At 42.7% G+C, this 21542-nt stretch overlaps 1 protein-coding gene across 3 annotated transcripts; it reads right to left on the bottom strand.

The window, feature by feature from the left end:
- Window positions 1-2592: 2592 nt before the first annotated feature.
- Window positions 2593-19303, bottom strand: LOC139474447 (uncharacterized). Of its 3 annotated transcripts, none has more exons than XM_071257477.1 (2): window positions 19227-19303; window positions 2593-4929 (listed from the first exon to the last, which is right to left on the bottom strand). In XM_071257477.1, exon 2 carries the CDS (start codon window positions 4839-4841, stop codon window positions 2889-2891), a length of 1953 nt encoding a protein of 650 aa, XP_071113578.1. In that variant the 5' UTR covers window positions 4842-4929; window positions 19227-19303; the 3' UTR covers window positions 2593-2888. The 3 variants fall into 3 exon arrangements, with proteins under 3 accessions (XP_071113578.1, XP_071113577.1, XP_071113576.1); XM_071257476.1 differs by lacking the exon at window positions 19227-19303 and adding an exon at window positions 13438-13482; XM_071257475.1 differs by lacking the exon at window positions 19227-19303 and adding an exon at window positions 12869-12935.
- Window positions 19304-21542: the final 2239 nt, after the last annotated feature.

Below are 21542 nucleotides of genomic sequence, written 5' to 3'. Positions count from 1 at the left end.
TTTGCGCTCATTAGCCTGGGAGGTCACATCAGAATTCCTTGTAAATACTCAGTAAGTATCACAGCACTTGAATCAGTGTCCAATCTTCGAATTTCCAAGATCATGCAGGCTTAGAAATTCAGTTTAAGACTAGTCCAGACTAGTCCAGACTAGTCCCCAGAAATTATAGTTAGATCTGGTTGAACAAGATAATAATGATTGCTATGTTTACGTTTTCTGTCAGTTTCATTCAGATCCAATTTGAAAAATTTTGAAACATTGAGAACTGGTTCAGAAGTATAGCCCTACTATAATGCTACTACCATCACTGGATTTTTACTTGTCCTTAACACAAATTAGTAGTCTCGGGCTAGCAGACTAGCATGAATTTCAAAGGCTGGATGGTTTGTAAGTCTGCTAGTTTGTTCTCTTGTCACAAATGGTACAATGTGTTAGATTAGTCATGATTTTGCTGTAACATTACTGGAAGTGTAAAATCCTGCCCACACATACAATCACTCCCAGCAGCTAAAACAGGAGGTAACCACCATGGCCTTTCTGCTCAGACTCTTAAACCTTAGCTCTTAACATGATAAGATCAGCAAAAGGGCATGACAATTCATTGATTGTTCCTGCATTGCAATACATTGCCATGATACCAGTATTGTATTGTGAGGTCATGTATTGATACAATCTGATACAAGTATATTTTAAGGAGATATGTTAACACTGTGCTAAGTATGTTATATTTTTCTCCTTTGTTCCTTACTATTTAAATGTATTGCAACAAAGTGTATTGTTACAACCCTAGCCAGCATTTTAAAGATAACAGCATCAGATTATTGGAAATTTCTACAAAATGTCTGCCTTTTTTTACCATACCAGAACTGTTAAGGTAATAGAGAGTGGATTACTGCAATATGTGTTTATTCTAGTTAGCCATGTAATGATCTGTGAGTCCTGGGTTCAAATCCCATTTTTGTCCCGATTATGATCCTTGGCCTATCAACACCGTATCCTGTATGGCTGTTTCATCAAGTGGTAATAAGAGTCACTTGGGTCCCGCATTAAAGTGACACACTGCCACATGACTGAAATAATATTGAAAGTGGTGATCTCAACTCACATGAACATGCAGCTTAATTTGTGTAAGGCAGACACATGCTGTGTAATGTAGTGTGCTGACAATGTGTGTATCACCAATTTGCCAACACAACCAGTTTAAGGACTATGGAACACCCAAGTGTTTCAGTTAACAGATGGAATTGCTTATCCACATAGCCGAAAATGGTTGCCATCCTTTTGTTCTGCCTCTCAAAATGTCGACCGCCTCTATGGTCTAGTGGATAGGGCATCTTCCGGAGAGCGGAAGGTTTTTGGTTCGAACCCTAGCCACGCCATACCAATAGATGTTAAAATATGGTACTTGTGTCCCTGCCTGGCCCTCGGCATGAAGGGCTTAACACCAGGGTACCGTTGTACAAAACAACCTCAGCGCTACGACTGTCGTAAGTCTATGGTGAGGTATTGAGTTACCATCACCTTAACACTAAGATCGCTTCGTACAACGGCACACACACACACACACACACACACACACACACACACACACACACACAGGTGTGGCCATTTTAGTGGAATGATATTGAACGCGACCTTTAACCTTATTTCGCATTACCTCACCACCTCTAAATGCCCTCATATTACGCCGTGAATCCCGCATAGATCCGCGTTCACAGGCATTCACTTGACAGGTCCAAGATCTATTGGTGTCCATGTCCGAGCTTGGTTGTATTGACATATTTTCAGCAAATATGGGTAAAGCATAAGTTGAACACCGTCTTTCCCCAGTGCCTGTATTGAAAGACTTGCAGTGGAAATAGGTAGGTATTACTCGAATACCAGTGGAAATAGGTAGGTATTACTCGATTACCAGTGGAAATAGGTAGGTATTAATCGATTACCAGTGGAAATGAAATATGCATGTATATTAATTTACTTAGGATAATTTTATCGATTGACATCCTCGTAATCTTTTATATGTGAACTCGTTTCTTGCCGAAGGCTGGCGTTCGTCTCTGTTCTATCCTGGAATTGACCTTTGCATGTGTGTTTGAAGTGGGGTGAAAAATTAACTTTAAACTCACGCTTATATCAGAGTCTTCCGACTGCCCTGGTGTGTTTATTGTGTAACGCCGCACTCAGCTAAACTATATGACGGCGAGCCTGACCATCCAATCCCGTTAGACGTCTCTTGGGTTGCTGAAGATCTATTCTACTCAGCATCTTCACGGGTGTGTAGGAACGTAATACTGCCATGCGCAATGTGCAAATTGGCCGGGTAGCTTGCATATCTGCTTGGTCTACAAAACTACCGGCTTCCATGAAATGTTTAGTGCATGAGCAATATTTTAGCAATATTCCAGCAATATCACGGCGGAGGACACCAGAAATGGGCTTCACACATTGTACCCATGTCGGGAATCGAACCCGGGTCTTCGGCGTGACGAGCCAACGCTTAACCACTAGGCTAACCGACCGCCCCCTCGTTTTTAAAAGAGTGAACACTGTCTAATGACAAACACAACATTTTAAATTATACAGTATTATTGGTTTTACATGTAATTGTTTAATACATAAACCTTGTGTCTTTTATACACTGTCCTATCACAGCTAATAGTTGATGCGGTATAAACAATGTTAATTCAGTCACTCATTGCTCATGCAATGCAATGCTCTACTAGCAGATTGTTTTTGCTGGGCACACGCCCTGTAAACTGCTATAGTAGTGAAATACTCTGGAAACGGGTCCGTCCCATAAAGTAACATTATCACCGTAATAACGATTACAATATAAGATCGTAACATCGTGAAATGGGACCCTGCTTGAGTACGTCTCGACATCAGTTTTATTGCCTCTTGGCATTTGCCTGTGTCTCGAGTGGAGAAATGAATGTGATGCTTTGATTGTGGACAGACGCAGCGGATGTCTTCTCCTTAGCCCTGGATTCGCTTCTCGTATCTTTATCATCCTCATCACTTAACTTGTGTTCCTTTGTCCCCACTTTACCGTGAGTCCCTGGATCCACCGCTTTACTGTGAAGTCTCGGCTCAATATTCGACTCTTTCTGTCTCTGAATGTCTGCCTCCACCTCGTCACTGTCACTGACACTGACACTGATGGTAGGTCGAGGTCGATCCCCTGACCCCGGATAGAGTTCAATGTTTGTGACCTTGACCTCCGGAGACGGCTGAACTTTCCTAGATGTGGATGGACCATCATCAGCCACGGGGTTATCTTTTCTTGGAGGACGTTCCCCCCAGATCAGTTCCTCTTGAGGGCGACGCTCGTTCCCCTCACCTAAAGGCGGAACGCTGAGAAGGGAGCTAGACACCGTAGACGCATTTCCGTCAGAGAGATGTTCTCCTGCCGGGGCCTGTAGTCTAGAACTCTCGCCGACCTCTTCCTCGTCCAGTGTAAACATGGCTGCTGGGTCTTTGATGTGTGGGAACTCGAGGTCATACAGTCCAACCTCAACACTGGGAGGAGGGTTAGCTACTGATGCTGATGTACTGACACTAGATGGAGACCACAATCTTTGCCCTGTCCCAACACCCTTCACCCCCTCCACATGGAATGTTCCATTTTGTGATTTCTTTGGTTCAGGTTTGTTTGCGTCTTCATCAGACCCGCCCTCGTCTTGGTCCGGAGTCCCAGTCATATCTGTAAGCGACACAACAATCTGGCGTTTCTTTCTGGTATTTGCCTTCGGTTTAACCGGCCCGAAAAATGACTTCTTTTCTGCCCCGTACGGGAAGTGAAGGCCTGGCTTGTGTTCCTTAATCACATTGTACCTCATTTCAAATCGACTTGGCTTCTTCTCCGTCACATGCTGTTTATATCGCTCTATTTGATTATAGTTGATGTCCTTGCTTTGTTTGGGGATGTTGACAGAGGGTCGGGGTTTACGGGGAAGGTCCGAGAGAGACTGTCCAAGGGACACCACACTGAGACTTTTTTTTGTGTTTTTTTTTTCCTTCACGGGCGTTCGTCTCGGCGTTCTCACCGGCGTCGTAACAGCTGTTGATGACGTGTAAAAGTCCACGGACTGGACACTTGGGGTAGAAGGAAGGGCGTGCTCAACCACGTCCTTACCGTACCTCTCTTCAATCTTTTTTAACATCCGGGCAATCCGGCTCTCGCTTCTCACGGACCTCTCCTCCCATGCGTCAGCCATGTCGACTTTCTGGGGAAGTGCAAGAGGTGCCGTGATCTGACTAGCCGTCACTGATCCCGGCTCAAGGACCATGCTTTTGACCCCAATGTTCCGCGGAGCCCTGGATCCAAGTCTCTGCCTTCGTGCCCGGTAACAGTTCACACCTATTGTAACATGGCTCCTTTCCCGAGCTATTCGTACCGTATCTGGCATATTGGCACCTAAAATGTCTCGTCTGCGCATGGCCAGAGGAGGCTCCTTGAATTCACTGATGGAGCTAAGACCTTCGGTGAAATACATCGCTCCGGGTCTGTCAACTCTTTCAAGACTCTTTGTTGTTATCCTCTCCCTCACGGGGACTGTCCTCGGCCCTCCCGTTCTCATAGCAATTTTGATCTGTGGCAGAGTCTGCGGCCCCGTGGCATCATCAAGTACTATACTATTGTACTGGTGCAGGAGCGACAGAGCCTCGTTCTGGGAGAGACGCGCTATGTTGACACGAGCTGTAGTTTGATCATTCGCATTGTCTGCTGCAGATGGTGGCATCACTTGGTTCGAGCCTGTGATGTCCTGTAACAGTGGTAGCTTAAGAGGGACGCCAGGAGCATCCGCTGCGTCTCTGGTAGTGCGTTGAGTGCGCGACATCGCTGCAGCACCGTGTTCCCCCTAGGGTCTTTGTTGACGAGGTCCTGACCAAATCTTCATCTCAAGACTGCGGCGACGTTAACGTCATCTGAAAAATATACGTTTTCGATGAACGTTGAAAACATCTTACTTTAGATTGGCTGTGGAAGTATATTTTAGTGACATTAATCAATTATAAGTGGGTGAACGGCGCAGTAGTAACATTCCAATTATATCACCACGAACAGTAAAAAAAAAAGAGTCTTCTAGCCAAACCAATGGTTAAAAACACGAGCAAAGCTTTCACGCCATCGGGGTGTGATGACACACAGTCAGCTGGGATATACCTTCTACACGGCTATTGCGACAGTTAAGGGAAGCTGGGCACTATTCTGATCCTGAAGTTCCAAAGGGACATTTAATCAAAAACATCAATGAAGCAATTAACAAATTTAGCGAAATATATCAAAACCGACGTTTTGGATATTGCGAATTATATTTAATAAATACTAATACTACTACTAATAATAATATGATGATGATGATGATGGTGGTGGTGGTGGTGATGATGATGATGATGATGATGAAGATGAAGATGATGATGAAGATGAAGATGAAGATGAAGATGAAGATGATGGTGATGGTGATGATATTAGAAAAAGATGAATAAAACGTCAATAAAACATTAAACGTAGAGAACAAATCGGCATAATGTCAAAGACCCATAGTATCTCATCGAGGTATCGGTAAATAACGGCTGAGATCTTCTACTGCAGACACTGAGATGATGGTTAACTTACCTATTGTGTGTCCGCTTTAGTGCCTGACAATTCCAGTGTAAATATGTATGTGACCGTTAAGTAGCTCACAGGTTAATGCCTACATGAAAGTGACGGACCCACTGAAGTGTAGGTAAAGCTTCTGACTAATCTGTATCGATCATGAGCTGGAGGGTAGGGATTAACCATCAAGGTATATCGACTGCAGGGAAGCTGAAAGCATTAACTACGTCCTCTGTGACGTCAGACGTCGTGTCACCACGAGACGTGCTCTGCTCTGGCAGACACGTGAACTTTGGTATTACCGGTATTGACTGAGGCCAGACTTTATGTGTGACTTTGCCGTATGGCATATTTAGTGGCTATTACAGACTACAGGGTAATGGGTAGGTGCACTCATTAATGGCAATCCAGTGATAAAAGACGATGTCGCTGAATCAGTAGTCTCGTTTCTGAACGGATCGAAATACAAATTTGAACAAGAAGTTTCTCTACATAATATCTTGAAATTAATAAAATACAAAGTAGGTAATATGTCATCACGTAGCGGTAGGTGTATTCGAAATCGTCTTTTTTCATTGATTAGTAACGACGAAATAGTCTATATTAAAGTGATTGTTAACCTCGAAATGGGCTACAATTGACTGATGGGTAACTCGGAGTAAAGTAGTGATGTACCTCAGTTGTTCAAAAGGCGGTATTTCATGACTAAGGATGCTTTTTTTAACCCAAGAATCAATTAAACTTCAAGTAGCGACGTTCAATCAGATTGTATTGGTTTCTGTGTATCGTAATGACTCAATAACAACTGATGACAATAAGACCGATGCAATTCTCAATTTGATTTGTGCCATATGTCCCTTGGTGTTTTCAGCTGAACAAACACCAAGGGAGCATATGGATGAAGCCAGGACTTCCATGTTGCTGATGTCAGTGGAGCCTGCGCCATCACTCCGCTGAGTCATTCATACACGCCCGTGTGCTATTGGTAAATATATTTGGTTTGTTTGGTTGTTTTGGTAAATGAACACCCCCAACAATTCAGCGATATACCACAGCTTTTCAACTCGATTCCCCTCTCGCCATGTATATATGTACCCGTATCGTTCCACGCATTGCATCAATCAGCGTCACATCAGATTGTTCATAAACTACAGATTAACATTTTAGCGTTGCCTTTCAAGCAGTATTTCAGATATATGAATTTATAAACAGTTTAGTTCTCACTGTTTTTATATTACTTTTGCAAAGTTAATTAGATATCGTGATTCATCGTAAACTTGGCAACATACTCGAACACTTCAGCCTATGATATAATTAACGCTACCCACACCAATTTACAAGAACAGTTGTACACATACTATACGTTATAAATGTCTACGAAGAAGGTTGTTTTGGTAATGGGAAAACAACTGTTGTTACCATACATAATATTATGGTTCATTTTCGTCATTTCACAAAGTTCCCACTGCCATTCGTTCCCCTCACACAAACTGCTCCATGTAACAATTGTTATATTTGGGATACCACTTTCTTAGTAAAGTACAGATTCTCGTACTGTTTTGGTTGAGTCCCGTCCGGAATTCGAAGCCACACTGCCAGAGTGAGGCACCTAATCGCCAACACACAAAGTCAGTGGCAGTGTGGGTTCGAATCCCAGACGGGACTCAGTTATGTAGAAAAGTATTGTCCTTGTTTGCTGAGGCATAACATTACAGAGCCGTGGGAACCTACCCTTACTATGTTCGTCACGGGAGCTGACGTATACTAGTATACACGACTTGGCACACGCACGTGATCATGAACATCGTCAACAACACGCATATCACGTGCCTCGACATGCGGAGATAACGATCAGTTATTGGTTTAACGACAACCAAAGCGGGATCTATTGAGAACATATTCTGGACCTGGTACTCTCATCAGTTCCGGGTACCCACACCATGACAAGCCGTGTCTCCAAACATTCGGAATCATTCAGGAACCTTTCCAATATATACCTGGAAGTGTCCTGTCTCTAATGTTTACTCTGTGTGAAAACAAGATAAACTAAATAGTGTTTTGGCACAAGAAGATTTGAGTTGGCCTCCTGGCCACTGAAAGCAGGTACCTAATTGCAAGATATCCTGATTCTTTTCCCGAAAATACGAAATGGGATTTTTTGTATATTTTATTGCACTAGGTTTCTAATCTGGTTTCCTAATATGCTTAGTCACATGTAACAAAGTACACGAATAACAAAATGCAACATTTCATGATTTAACACATAATTCCACCTAGTTTCATGCGCTTGACACACATTCAATGAAGTTTCATGCTTTTGACACACATTCAAACATGTTTCATGCTTTTGACACACATTCAACCAAGTTTCACGCTTTAACACACATTCAATCAAGTTTCATGCTTTTGACACACTTTCATCCAAGTGTCATGTTTTTGACACACATTCAACCAAGCTTCATGCTTTAAAACACATTCAACCAAGTTTCATGCTTTTGATACACATTCAACCAAGCTTCATGCTTTAACACACATTCAACCAAGTTTCATGTTTTGACACACATTCAACCAAGTTTCATGCTTTTGATACACATTCAACCAAGTTTCATGCTTTTGACACACGTTCAACTAAGTTTCATGTTTTAACACACATTCAACCAAGCTTCTTACTTTAACACACATTCAACCAAGTTTCATGCTTTTGACACACATTCAACCAAGTTTCATGCTTTTAACACACATTCAACCAAGTTTCATGCTTTTGACACACATTCAACCAAGTTTCATGCTTTTAACACACATTTCAACCATGTGCTTGCTCTTAACACGTGACTCAACCAGATGGCTTGGAGAACTAAAATCTTGTTCATTATGCCAGTAAGTGTTGAGCATCCTCATCGATAAGACAACTGTTATTACTCACCTGATCAAGGTCTTTAGTGTGTCAACAAAGCCGAAATTAAAGCACAATATTGAATTTTTGTCAACTGACATACATTTTCAGCAATCAGCTTACGATGTGACAATCTAATAATATATATATATATATATATATATTGATCTCCAATAGTCCCTCTACGTGAACTGAAAAAATGTATCATCACGGATGTGTTTATATCACGATATTCCATATATAGCTTTAATTGTCTTTGATATATCTAAAACATGTGCGCCTGCAATCTACCGGCGAGGGCAGAGTGTGTCAATTGTTCTCTTTATATGGAAATGAAACGTAGGTTAATCGACGTCATGCGAATGTTGGCCTTGTTGACCAAATCGAACTTTGTGCTACGTGAGTCGTAAGTCATATACTTTAAAGTATAGACCCGTGACGGCCGTAGCACTAGGATCGCTTTGTTGGACTGGCTTCTAGTTCGATCAATGGTTATAAGTACTATTATTTTTTCTGTTGCGAGTACTATCGTGAAGTAAGAGAGCGCTTCGTCGAGGGTTAATGTAGGAAGCACCAAATGAACTGAAACATGACTGTCTTTATAATACAACGTCAATTCTGCACATTATACAGCACCAGTTGTTTAAAGAAATGCTCAGTAATGGTCCATAAACGATTAATTTAACACTAAAAAGATACTGTTAATCCGCGAATGATGACGAAAGAATTTTGAATGAGTTACTCCCACTGTTTTTAATGTACTGTTGTACTGGTATTGTGGTCTTGTACTGAATACCTTCCTTGTTAGTTTTATCATTGAACTGGTGCTGCAACAGGGGTCATGCTAATAACATAACTCGCCTCCCTGTAGCACTCAGTGCACACCTGTCCTCCAAGCTGTTTGTCACTATACCGTCAGGGGTATAACAGGTGAGTGAGTGAGTGAGTTGGGTTAAACGCCGCTTTTAACAGTATTCCAGTTATATCACGGCGTGTCAGCTTAATGTAGGAGGAAAGCCCGAAGTGATGCAGGTCTCAGACGTTTACCACTTCGGTGAAACCCACGAGCACAGGTATGGTGCTGATAAACCTAGAAACATAATCGGGGCGAACCGGGATTCGAACCCACAATCATAGGTTTCTGGCATGTCCAAGGGACGCAACTCTGCACAGATCCGATCAGATTATTTATTTCATAAATTTGAGTAGGGTTATATGCCCTTCGTCAATATTCCGCCATTAAATTACAGAACATGGCTAAAACATATGTGACGTTAAAAACGATGCAGTAAAACCAGTTTTCATCGATGTTTGGGTAATGATTACGTACATTGTGTTTATATATATATATACATCTGTTCATTTATAATGCGCCAGATTTAGTGTTCAGGAAGCTAGAAAACCATTATTACGCCATGGCATCATTCCTGCTATCACTTCTACAAGGTGCTCGTGGGTTTCACCAGAGAACGTCTGATTACATACACTACAACGCAAAAGTCTTTTACTTTAATTCGCAAAATTTCCGCAAAATCTTTTGCGTAGCCTCGCGGGGACTACCCAAAATGTTTGTAAAACATTTGCGTAGCTACGCGGGTACTACCCAGAATGTTTGTAAAACTTTTGCGTAGCTACGTAGGGACAACCCCGAATGTTTGTAAAACTTTTGCGTAGCTACGCGGGGACAACCCACAATGTTTTTAAAACTTTTGCGTAGCTACGCGGGGACTACGCAGAATGTTTGTAAAACTTTTGCGTAGCTACGCGGGGACTACGCAGAATTTGTTGAAACATTCCACGAAGCTACTGCGGAGTATCTGCGAAACTAATTGCCCCTTTAATGGGACTAATTAGCTTTATAACCACCGGGCGTCGGCACAAGCCTGATGTATGCAGACAAGTTATATGTTCGTCGAAGACCTGGCATCGCTAGCTCCGTCCTCCGACTTCATGCTGACGCGCCATGGTATAACTGAAATGCTGTTCAAAGCAGCGTAAAAACATATTCACTCACTCACCCACTTTATATACAGTTGTCTGTTCAACGTTGCTGAGATTTGATGTCGACACGTTTCAGTGCTGCCGTAATCAACAGATAGAACGTGAAGACACAATGAGGAAGGTTCGAAATTAGCGAGATTAATTTGTTTTCGTTTGTCAGAACTCCGCTAACCAGAAACCCCGCCTTTAAATCGATTTCACAGCGGCCGGCCTAAAATGATTGTTCTTTGTATCGAGAGTCGATACTATGTAGCTTGCTGGCAGGATTGTTACCGCGCAGTGAATCGAGCTTTAAGATCCATTAGACTACATTGCGTTGTGTAGTGTAGTGGTTTAGGTTGGGGCGTGGTTCGATGATGATGGGTAGCGTTTTAATCGGACCACAGAGTACTGACGTAAGGAGGCACGAGAGTAGGGACCAGGGCTTGTGTAAAAAGACGGTAGGGAGTAGGGGCTTGGCAATGGTGGGGGGCATGGTGTTAATGTGATCACGTGATGGCAGGGTACGGGATTGGCCAGGGTCAGTGGGTTGGCAGTGGTAGGGTTAAAGCGATCACGTCGTACATGGGCATGGGTTTGATATTATTGGGGGCATGGTGTTAAAACGATCACGTGGTACGGGGGCATGGGTTTGATATTATTGGGGGCATGGTGTTAAAACCTTCACGTGGTACGGGGGCATGGATTTGATATTATTGGGGGCATGGTGTTTAAGCGATCACGTGGTACAAGGGCATGGGTTTGATATTATTGGGGGCATGGTGTTTAAGCGATCACGTGGTACAGGGGCATAGGTTTGATATTATTGTGGGCATGGTGTTTAAGCGATCACGTGGTACAGGGGCATGGGTTTGATATTATTGGGGGCATGGTGTTAAAGCGATCACGTGGTACTGGGCACGTGTATGGTATTATTAGAGGCATGGTGTTTAAGAGATCACGTGGTGTGGGGCATGGGTTTGATATTATTGGGGGCATGGTGTTTAAGCGATCACGTGGTACAGGGGCATGGGTTTGATATTATTGGGGGCATGGTGTTAAAACGATCACGTGGTACGGGGGCATGGGTTTGATATTATCGGGGGCATGGTGTTAAAACGATCACGTGGTACGGGGGCATGGATTTGATATTATTGGGGGCATGGTGTTTAAGCGATCACGTGGTACAAGGGCATGGGTTTGATATTATTGGGGGCATGGTGTTTAAGCGATCACGTGGTACAGGGGCATAGGTTTGATATTATTGTGGGCATGGTGTTTAAGCGATCACGTGGTACAGGGGCATGGATTTGATATTATTGGGGGCATGGTGTTAAAGCGATCACGTGGTACAAGGGCATGGGTTTGATATTATTGGGGGCATGGTGTTTAAGCGATCACGTGGTACAGGGGCATGGGTTTGATATTATTGGGGGCATGGTGTTAAAGCGATCACATGGCAAAGGGGCATGGGTTTGATATTATTGGGGGCATGGTGTTAAAGCAATCACGTGGTACAAGGGCATGGGTTTGATATTATTGGGGGCATGGTGTTAAAGCGATCACGTGGTACAAGGGCATGGGTTTGATATAATTGGGGGCATGGTGTTAAAGCGATCACGTGGTACAGGGCACGTGTATGGTATTATTAGAGGCATGGTGTTAAAGCGATCACGTGGTACAAGGGCATGGGTTTGATATTATTGGGGGCATGGTGTTAAAGCGATCACGTGGTACTGGGCACGTGTGTGGTATTATTAGAGGCATGGTGTTAAAGCGATCACATGGTATAGGGCCATGGGTTTGATATTATTGGGGGCATGGTGTTAAAGCGATCACGTGGTACTGGGCACGTGTGTGGTATTATTAGAGGCATTGTGTTTAAGAGATCACGGGGTATAGGGGCATGGGTTTGATATTATTGGGGGCATGGTGTTAAAGCGATCACGTGGTACGGGGGCATGGGTTTGCTATTATTGGGGGCATGGTGTTTTAGCGATCACGTCGTACAGGGTCACTGGGCTGTAGTGATGGGAGCATGGGTTTAAATCAGTCAAATTGGTACTCGTGCGTAATAATGGTAGTGGTATGTTTTGACGATCATTGGGAGAAAGCCACCATTTATTTTGGCGGAGGAGTGGGACATAGGGCGCAGAGACAAAATGGTATTGTGTCAAGCAAATTGACCCGCATGTACACATGAAACAATTCAATTCATCAAATCGGCGCAAGACATGCGTGATACACAATTGTATAATCCTAATATTAACACCACTACATAAGTTTTCATTTTGTTATTGAAGCACCAACATAAGCTAATATTTCTGTAAATCTGAACCTATCATGATAAAATCAATCAGGGTTTCTATCCCCAACTTTGATAGAATACTTACCTTTCCGCTGTTCTCTCTCCACTGTTTCACAAGCGCCACAGGTAGGAGGTCATACACTACACTAATTTGTTATTGAAGCACCAGCATTAGCTAATATTTCTGTTAAACTGAACCTATCATGTTAAAATCAATCACGGTTTCTATCCCGTACTTGGAAAGAATACTTACCTTTCCGCTGTTCTCTCTTCACTGTTTCACAAGCGCCACAGGTAGGAGGTCATACACTACACTAATTTGTTATTGAAGCACCAGCATTAGCTAATATTTCTGTAAAACTGAACCTATCATGTTAAAATCAATCACGGTTTCTATCCCCAACTTGGAAAGAATACTTACCTTTCCGCTGTTCTCTCTCCACTGTTTCACAAGCGCCACAGGTAGGAGGTCATACACGACACTAATTAACACCTGTCCACTGCCACACGGGACGCAACACCTTCTTATCCAATACCCAGATTACAAAAGACTTCGCCAAGGCCACTGACGACTAAAGTAGGACATACATAAACATCACACAAGAAGATCTCCGGTGATACGGATACTACTTGATTCTAGTTCCAAATACTCACCGACATATGATGCATCGAGGGTTTCATGAGACTTAAACGTGTACATACAACGGATTAGTGGCCCAGTGTAGGCCCAGAAAAGCTGGTGTAAGGAGCCGATACGTTAAAGCCTTTATCAATCTTTTCTATGTATAGTCAATATGTATGGTTGATATAGGTGTATATTCACCTAGTTATACAGGCTATACAAGACAGTGTGTTCGTATCTAATGTCCACACAAGGCTACACTGCCCTGGCTGTTGTATTGTCAGCACTGGGGGTCACCTACCCCACACAAACTTGCTTTAATGAGCTGTTACGAGCTCTGAATAACGCCTTTACTTGTATTCCTTTTCACGCCCCATGATCGTGAAATAGGTGGTTTTCGCCTTTAACACTCTGGTTATGCCCAGTATGTGTTTGTTTGTTGTTTAACTCCGCATTCAGCTATATCCCAGCTATATGGCGGCGGTCTGTAAGTAATCGAGCCTCGACCAGACAATACAGTGATTATTATCATGAGCATCGATCCACACAGTTGGATTACGATGACATGCATCAACCAAGGATCCTTGGCGTTAATAAACAACAATTAAAAAAAATACATTGCATTAATGCAGTTTTGCGATTTAATCTAATTAAAGCTGTTACTGTAATATACAAACTGGTACTTCAGATTCGAATAAATAAGGGGGCACGGGTGGCCCAGTCGTATAAGGCGCCGCGATTCGCTGTGCAGAGTTGCGTCCCTTGGGTACGCCAGAAACCTATGGTTGTGGGTTCGAATCTCGGTTCGCCCCGATTATGTTTCTAGGTTTGTCAGCACCATACCTGTGCTCGTGGGTTTCACCGAAGTGATAAACGTCTGAGACCTGCATCACTTTGGGCTTTCCTCCAACATTAAGCTGACACGCCGCGATATAACTGGAATACTGTTAAAAGCGGCGTTAAACCCAACTCACTCACTCGAATCAATACCGTGTGCCATTATCATATAATCTTACAAGACAATCACAGATCAATAACACAAAATTTCATAATATGAAAGAGACAGTTTTGTACTGTCAGTATCTGAGTATATAATTGCAAGAGATTGATCAATAGAATAATTGAACGAAATTGATTATCAAACAGAAAACAATGTCGTCCTTGTAACCCGAGTACATACACCCGTGAAGCTCTAGGGGGAGTAGGTCTCCAGCAACCCATGCTTGCCGTAAAAACCGACTATGCTTGTCGTAAGAGGCCACTAACGGGATCGGCTGGTCACCCTCGATGACTTGGTTGATGCATGTCATCGTATCCAAATTGTGTAAATCGATGCTCATGATGTCAGTCACTGAATTGTGCGGTCCAGACTCGATTATTTACAGACCGCCGTCATATAGATGGAATGCGGCGTTAAACAACAAACAAACAAACATATAACTGCACTCGTCGTGTACGTTGTGTGGGTCACGACGACTGAAAGGTCGGCCCGAACTGTATGCAGCTGTCACGCCTAGGCAGATCTGACACAAGTACGTGACTTACAGATAACCTTTTAGTTTTAATACCAGATATGACAACGAATATGCCGCCATACTTGTAGAACGAGATCAACGCACTCGTTGCTTCGATCACTCCGTTGCATGTCAAGCCGTCATTGTGACAGTATCGAAGATTGCTCCCCAATTTGTTGTGTTATTTGTGTGGACGAGTGCATAAATAATGACAATCACGATAACATGTCACGCAACACGGGGAGCTGATGTTCCGTTGGTAATCAGTGAATGCTGGAGAGCTGGATAGAGCTGGGTAGAAGTGGGTAGAGCTGGGTAGAGCTGGGTAAAGCTAGGTAGAGCTGGGTAGAGCTGGGTAAAGCTAGGTAGAGCTGGGTAGAGCTGGGTAAAGCTAGATAGAGGTGGGTAGAAGTGGGTAAAGCTAGGTAGAGCTGGGTAAAGCTAGGTAGAAGTGGGTAGAGCTGGGTAGAGCTGAACAACATCTGTACTCGATTTTGACACCAAAGAGGTTGGTCGACGGAGTGAGTGAGTATGTGGGTGGATGAGTGAGTGAGTTGGAGGGTGGGCGAGTGAGTGAGTGAGTTGGAGGGTGGGCGAGTGAGTGAGTGAGTGAGTTGGAGGGTGGGCGAGTGAGTGAGTGAGTTGGGGGGTGGGCGAGTGAGTGAGTGAGTGAGTGAGTTGGAGGGTGGGCGAGTGAGTGAGTGAGTTGGAGGGTGGGCGAGTGAGTGAGTGAGTGAATAAGTAAGTGAGGTCATGACTGTCTTGAAGTTATCTGACATGTTTTGCAAACTAGTGGTTGATAGTCTGGACACGGTCAGACCATACGTTGTACTTAAGTCTATTATTTCACCTGAGGGGAAAATAAATAGTCATTCGTGAAGAATTCCCAGGAGTGAATATATGCCAATATTGACTGTTTCGAGAGTTGGTGCAGGAATTAAAGCGGTAGGGGCGGAAAGGACCAGTGTACGATGAAACTAAGACTAACATTTAGTCTTATGTTCAAACCGCTATTTTTGATAACTTTGGAATTAATTTCTAAAGGTTTTGCTCAATTCTCAAATCATTCAGATGGTTTGAGAAGAAAAGGGTTCCTGTCTTGCCGGTCAGTTACCTCTCGTATGATGTTAAACAAATTTAAGGTTTGTTTGTTTGTTTGTTTGTTTGTTATTTAACGCCGCACTCAGCAATATTCCAACATGACTGGTCTGTAAATAATCGAGTTTGGACCAGTCAATCCAGTGATTGACATCATGAGCATCGATCCAAGCAGTTGGGATATGATGACATGAATCAACCATGTCAGCGACCCTGACCACCCGATCCCGTTAGTCGCATCTTACGGCAAGCATGGGTTGTTGAAGACCTATTCTAACCCGGATGGTCATGGGCCTCACGTTTAAGGAATGCATACCCATTTGTTGTGATATAAGAAAGACAGCGTTAGTGTGAACTGCAGCAATTGGTATATGAAGATTGTAATAATAATTGTCTAATACATTACTATTATTTTTGTTATTCTTATTACGTTACTTTCAGAACAATGATACATATAAAACTATATGTATATGTTTGGTAATGAATAGAAATACATTGAACATATGAGGGATCTGGGGCGGTCGGGTAGCCTTGTGGTTAAAGCGTTCGCTCGTCATTCCGAAGACCCGGGTTCGATTCCCGACATGGGTGCAATGTGTGAAGCCAATTTCTGGTGTCCCCCGCCGTGATATTGCTGGGTGATCTCTTATGGTCCGGAGTATAAGATGTTCTGAAAAAAGGTGTAAGTAGAAGCGATGCTTCCACTGCGATAGTGGTCTGTAATTAGTTGAGGAATGCTTAAAAGCGTAATACCAGCACGTGTGTTGCTCAAGTTACCTTCAAGAGATTTACTGTGTCTGTAGGCGACCTCTGCCCAGGTAATACAATCACGGTCATAATTGAGGCCAATTTGTTTTGATTTGAGAGGTGTGTAAATACGTTCAATAATGCAGAATTGATAACTGTGTGAGAGACACAGCCGCAAGCAGACCCAGGTCAGGTGCATTGCTGCAGTGGAGGGTAGCGATTAGGTGTATGCCATTATATGTGTTTTGTAAAGGGTAGCGATCAAGTATAGGATAGTATATGTGTTTTGTACAGGGTAGCGATTAGGTATATGATAGTATAGTTTTTTTTACAGGTTAGCGATTAGGTATATGATAGTATATGTGTTTTATACAGGGTAGCGATCAGGTATATGAATGTATGTGTGTTTTATACAGGGTAGCGATCAGGTATATGATAGTATGTGTGTTTTGTACAGGGTAGCGATCATATATATGAATGTATATGTGTTTCGTACAGGGTAGCGATCAGGTTTATGACAGTATAAATGCGTTTTGTACAGGGTCACGATGAAGTTTATGAAAGTATATGTGTTTTGTAGAGGGTAGCGATCAGGTATATGATAGTATATGTGTTTGTACAGGGTAGCAATCATATATGTGAATGTATATGTGTTTTGTACAGGGTAGCAATATGGTATATGAAAGTATATGTGTTTTGTACAGGGTAGCGATCAAATATATGAAAGTATATGTGTTTTGTACAGGGTTGGGCTCAGGTATATGAATGTATAGTTTTTTGTACAGAGGAGCGATCACGTGTATGCCTAGTATATGTGTTATAGTACAGGGATCAGGTATATGCGTAGTATGTGCCCTAGCGCAGAACACAATCCGGGTATAGGCCCAGTATATGGGGTTGTATGCGTCCCTGCTCGTGGTCCTGCTACAACGTATAGCGTCACAGTCAAGCTAACACCTCTGACGTCATATGTGATGTCAAACATGACGACAGTTCAAACTCTTTGGCAATCTTATGTTTACACCCCTGGGTTATGAGTAGTCATGTAGGTAAAAACTCATTGTACGTACGGTTCATGGTCTGGATCACATTCCAAACGATCACAGTCACGTTCCAAATCTTTCCAAATTTCTTTAGTGGTTTTTTTTGCGCATATTGTCATTTGTAGGTCACTTTATTCTTATTCCGTGTCGCGCTAGTCCTCGACGATAGCCACAATACCCAGGCTCGCTTTGTCTACATACACTCTATTCCAGTCCATGTACATGCATACGGCGGCAAATGCTATAATCCAGATCGGTTAAATCTGAGACAACGAATGCATTGCGCTACGAAGCACTAGCGTTGATATATGTACATTCTGTGTTTGTATAAGATAAGTATACTATAGGTCTAGTGGTGGCGCCGCATAGGGACAAATGGAATGTATTACAAGAGGGTCGGCCACTTCCACCCTCTCGACTCTGTGAATTGTCTAACCCGGGTACTTGACGACTACCCCTGCCCCGTCAATACCCTGTTGACATCGCCGTCAATAGCAAGCGGGGGGGATCGGTACAGGGACATGCGGGGTTGCGGGGAGATCGATGGCATGTTGTAGAGCATATTGTGAGAGCACAATACAAAATAACAAACTACTTTCAGTATATCGAGTGGACGACCTTTTACTGACAAGGCTGTAATCAATGTTAATTGTTAATACGTCGTGTTGCGTACTTGCAGCATGTCATGGGTATTCTCGGAGAATTATGTCTTTCGTGAAATTAATGTTACAAAAACAAACAATTTTTAAAAACTGACTTTAAATTAAAAAATGCAATATCATTGTTTGTTTTTTAGTCCTTGCATGTATTCAAATCGTGTTTTTGTGCTAATATATTGGAAAATCATGTTAAACTTCGAAACATTATTTTTGTTTTTTAATTGACACGCCACCGACCCACCGTACAAACAATATGCCTCCCAATAGAATGAACACTATATTATGTTCTTGACAGACTACAATGAATATATTAAATAATATCCATGCTATTGATGGTTATGTATGGCACACATGTTCACTGGGACAAATTGGGGATCTTTGTGGAATGTAGGGAATCCCTGTTTACGATGATACAATGCCAGTTACGATTAATATATTTCCAGAATGAAGATCATTGATACATTCTTATAGTTCTGTGAACTAGCGACATACCCAAGAGAAATAGTCAACAAGCAGAATTTCACAACGAAGCGTGCTCATAATTCCATGCAATAGTTTAGGTAGGTTTAACACAGTCTAATTTGAATAACAATTACATACATACTCTTAACTAGATAATAAAATATTATTTATAAAATATTGAATAAAAGTAGGAATATAAGAAAGAGATTCAAATATTTATAAGAAGATCTCCTCTGCAGAAACGTATACATATAAATCCAGCTTATCATAGAAGGGCGTTTGAAATGGTAATACTTACTTATATACTTGATCAGTAGAAAGGCCGGAGCGGACGATAATCAAGTGTGTGTCCAGGGACTTCAAGTGTGAATTTGGTGTAAGATAATGACACATGGACTCCCTTCATCCGATCACGTCATGCTGGTTTCACAGCCGTCTGCTCTTTAATCACGTGGCGGGAAAGCCAATAGGTCACGTGCCTACTGTAGACATTGATCTATAATATATCCCAACAGACGGAACGTCCCCACTGCCAAAGCCTCGTTCACACCTCCGGAGTGAGTGTTCAACCTGTCGTCTGCTCCTCACGGAGATTTATTCCACTTGAGCAGACGACTTCCCGGCTTGACTCGAGAGAAAGTCTTATGGCAGCCACTCTGCGCACGGTATCTTAAAAACCAAACAAACACCCGGCTGTGCCGATTCTATTGCCAGTGAGCAATTATTTACGGTAGAAGAAATTAGTGAATTTGCTTTGGGAGAGCGCGTTAATCTTACCTGACATGGCCGAAAGCTATAACTGTGCTGTGTAAATGCCAAGTTGACATGTTTCAGCTATAATACTTTAGAGCCGTTAGATGGGAATGGCGTTAGACGGGGAAGACATGGGCGTTGACACTGCGGCAAGGAGTATAAGGGTGTGTTACTTACATATATTGTTTTGGCAAACAGGGTATATATCCAGGACGTACTTGACAGGTGTTTTAAAAGGACAAGACTACCTATGAAGTGACTACTGACTTGACCTGACAGCGGCCAGATGGCGTTGGCGGTGATTAATGGCTGACGGCCTTGACATTTAATTTGATAGGCCACGCTAATAAGTCGTGCAATTGAGATTGACGATATTTGTATAAATCTCGAAGGTATTTGTGGACGTATTCGTGAACCGTGTGCGCTAGCTGACCTCTTGGACGAGCAGTGTCGTTTGTCCTATACGCATTTAGGGACGGCTGAGTCACCAATGAGGCCCGGGTACCATTCTAAATTACAATAAACAATACACGTTTATTTATTACGTTTATTTTTGCTATTGTGACCAATAACACGTCAAAAGGTAAGAAAATGCCTGAACAAGTATTGCTGAATTGGGGCGGTGGGGTAGCCTAGTGGTTAAAACGTTCGCTCGTCAAGCCGAAGACCCGGGTTTGATTCCTCACATAGTAAATTTGTTGTTGCCTTCGCCATGATATTGCTGGAAAAAGTGGCGTAAAACCATACTCACTCATTCACTCTAGCTGACGTCCTTGGCGATGAAGCAACATCACCTTGCTGTTTCACCTTCCATATACAGATACAATGTTGCTGTTTTGAGTGACTATAAATAAGATCATATTGTTGTTGGAAGCAACATCATGCCTTTCCTGCCGAGAACAGAGTTAATAAATATGAGAATCATCATCGCAAAACTTGCCCCTTTTTAATAGCATATTGGTGAAACCCGTGTTACAATTCCAGTGTAGCTAACTATTTGCACCAATAGAAGAAGGACGTGCAACAACAGCAGAAGAACATGCAACAACAGCAGAACATGCAACAACAGCAGAAGAACATACAACAACAGCAGAACATGCACAACAGCGGAAGAACATGCACCAACAGCAGAAAAACATGCAACAACAGCAGAAGAACAAGCAACAACAACAGAACATGCACAACAGCGGAAGAACATGCACCAACAGTAGAAGAACATGCACCAACAGAAGAACATGCACAACAGCGGAAGAACATGCACCAACATCAGAAGAACATGCACCAACAGAAGAACATGTAACAACAGCAGAACATACAACACCAGCGGAAGAACATGCACCAACAGTAGAAGAAATGCACCAACAGAAGAACATGCAACAACAGCAGAACATGCAACACCAGCGGAAGAACATGCACCAACAGTAGAAGAAATGCACCAACAGAAGAACATGCAACAACTGCAGAACATGCAACACCAGCGGAAGAACATGCATCAACAGTAGAAGAAATGCACCAACAGCAGAACCTGAAACAACAGTAGAAGAAATGCAACAACAGCAGAAGCTGAACCAGTACAATACAGTAACTTTCTAAGCAACACGACAACAACAGAAACTGAAATATTTAGCAACACGGTAGCAACAGCAGCGACAACATCAGAAGCTTCAAGATCAGGAACATGGCAGCAGCAGCAACTATACTTATAAAACTGCAAGGTCAGCAACACACCAGCAGGAAGCAGCTGCACTATCATCGGCATATTAGGGGAAGCTACACGGTAACAGCAGCAACAACAGCAACAACAGTAGAAGATTCAAGATCAGGAACACGCTGCAACAACAACCATGCAACATAGAGAAAC

This window comes from Haliotis cracherodii, unplaced genomic scaffold (assembly GCF_022045235.1).
Source record: "Haliotis cracherodii isolate W230 unplaced genomic scaffold, xgHalCrac1.p SCAF_3, whole genome shotgun sequence".
NCBI lineage: Eukaryota > Metazoa > Mollusca > Gastropoda > Lepetellida > Haliotidae > Haliotis > Haliotis cracherodii.
Note: the sequence above shows the minus strand (reverse complement) of the source record. Positions and strands in the feature narration are given on the sequence as shown.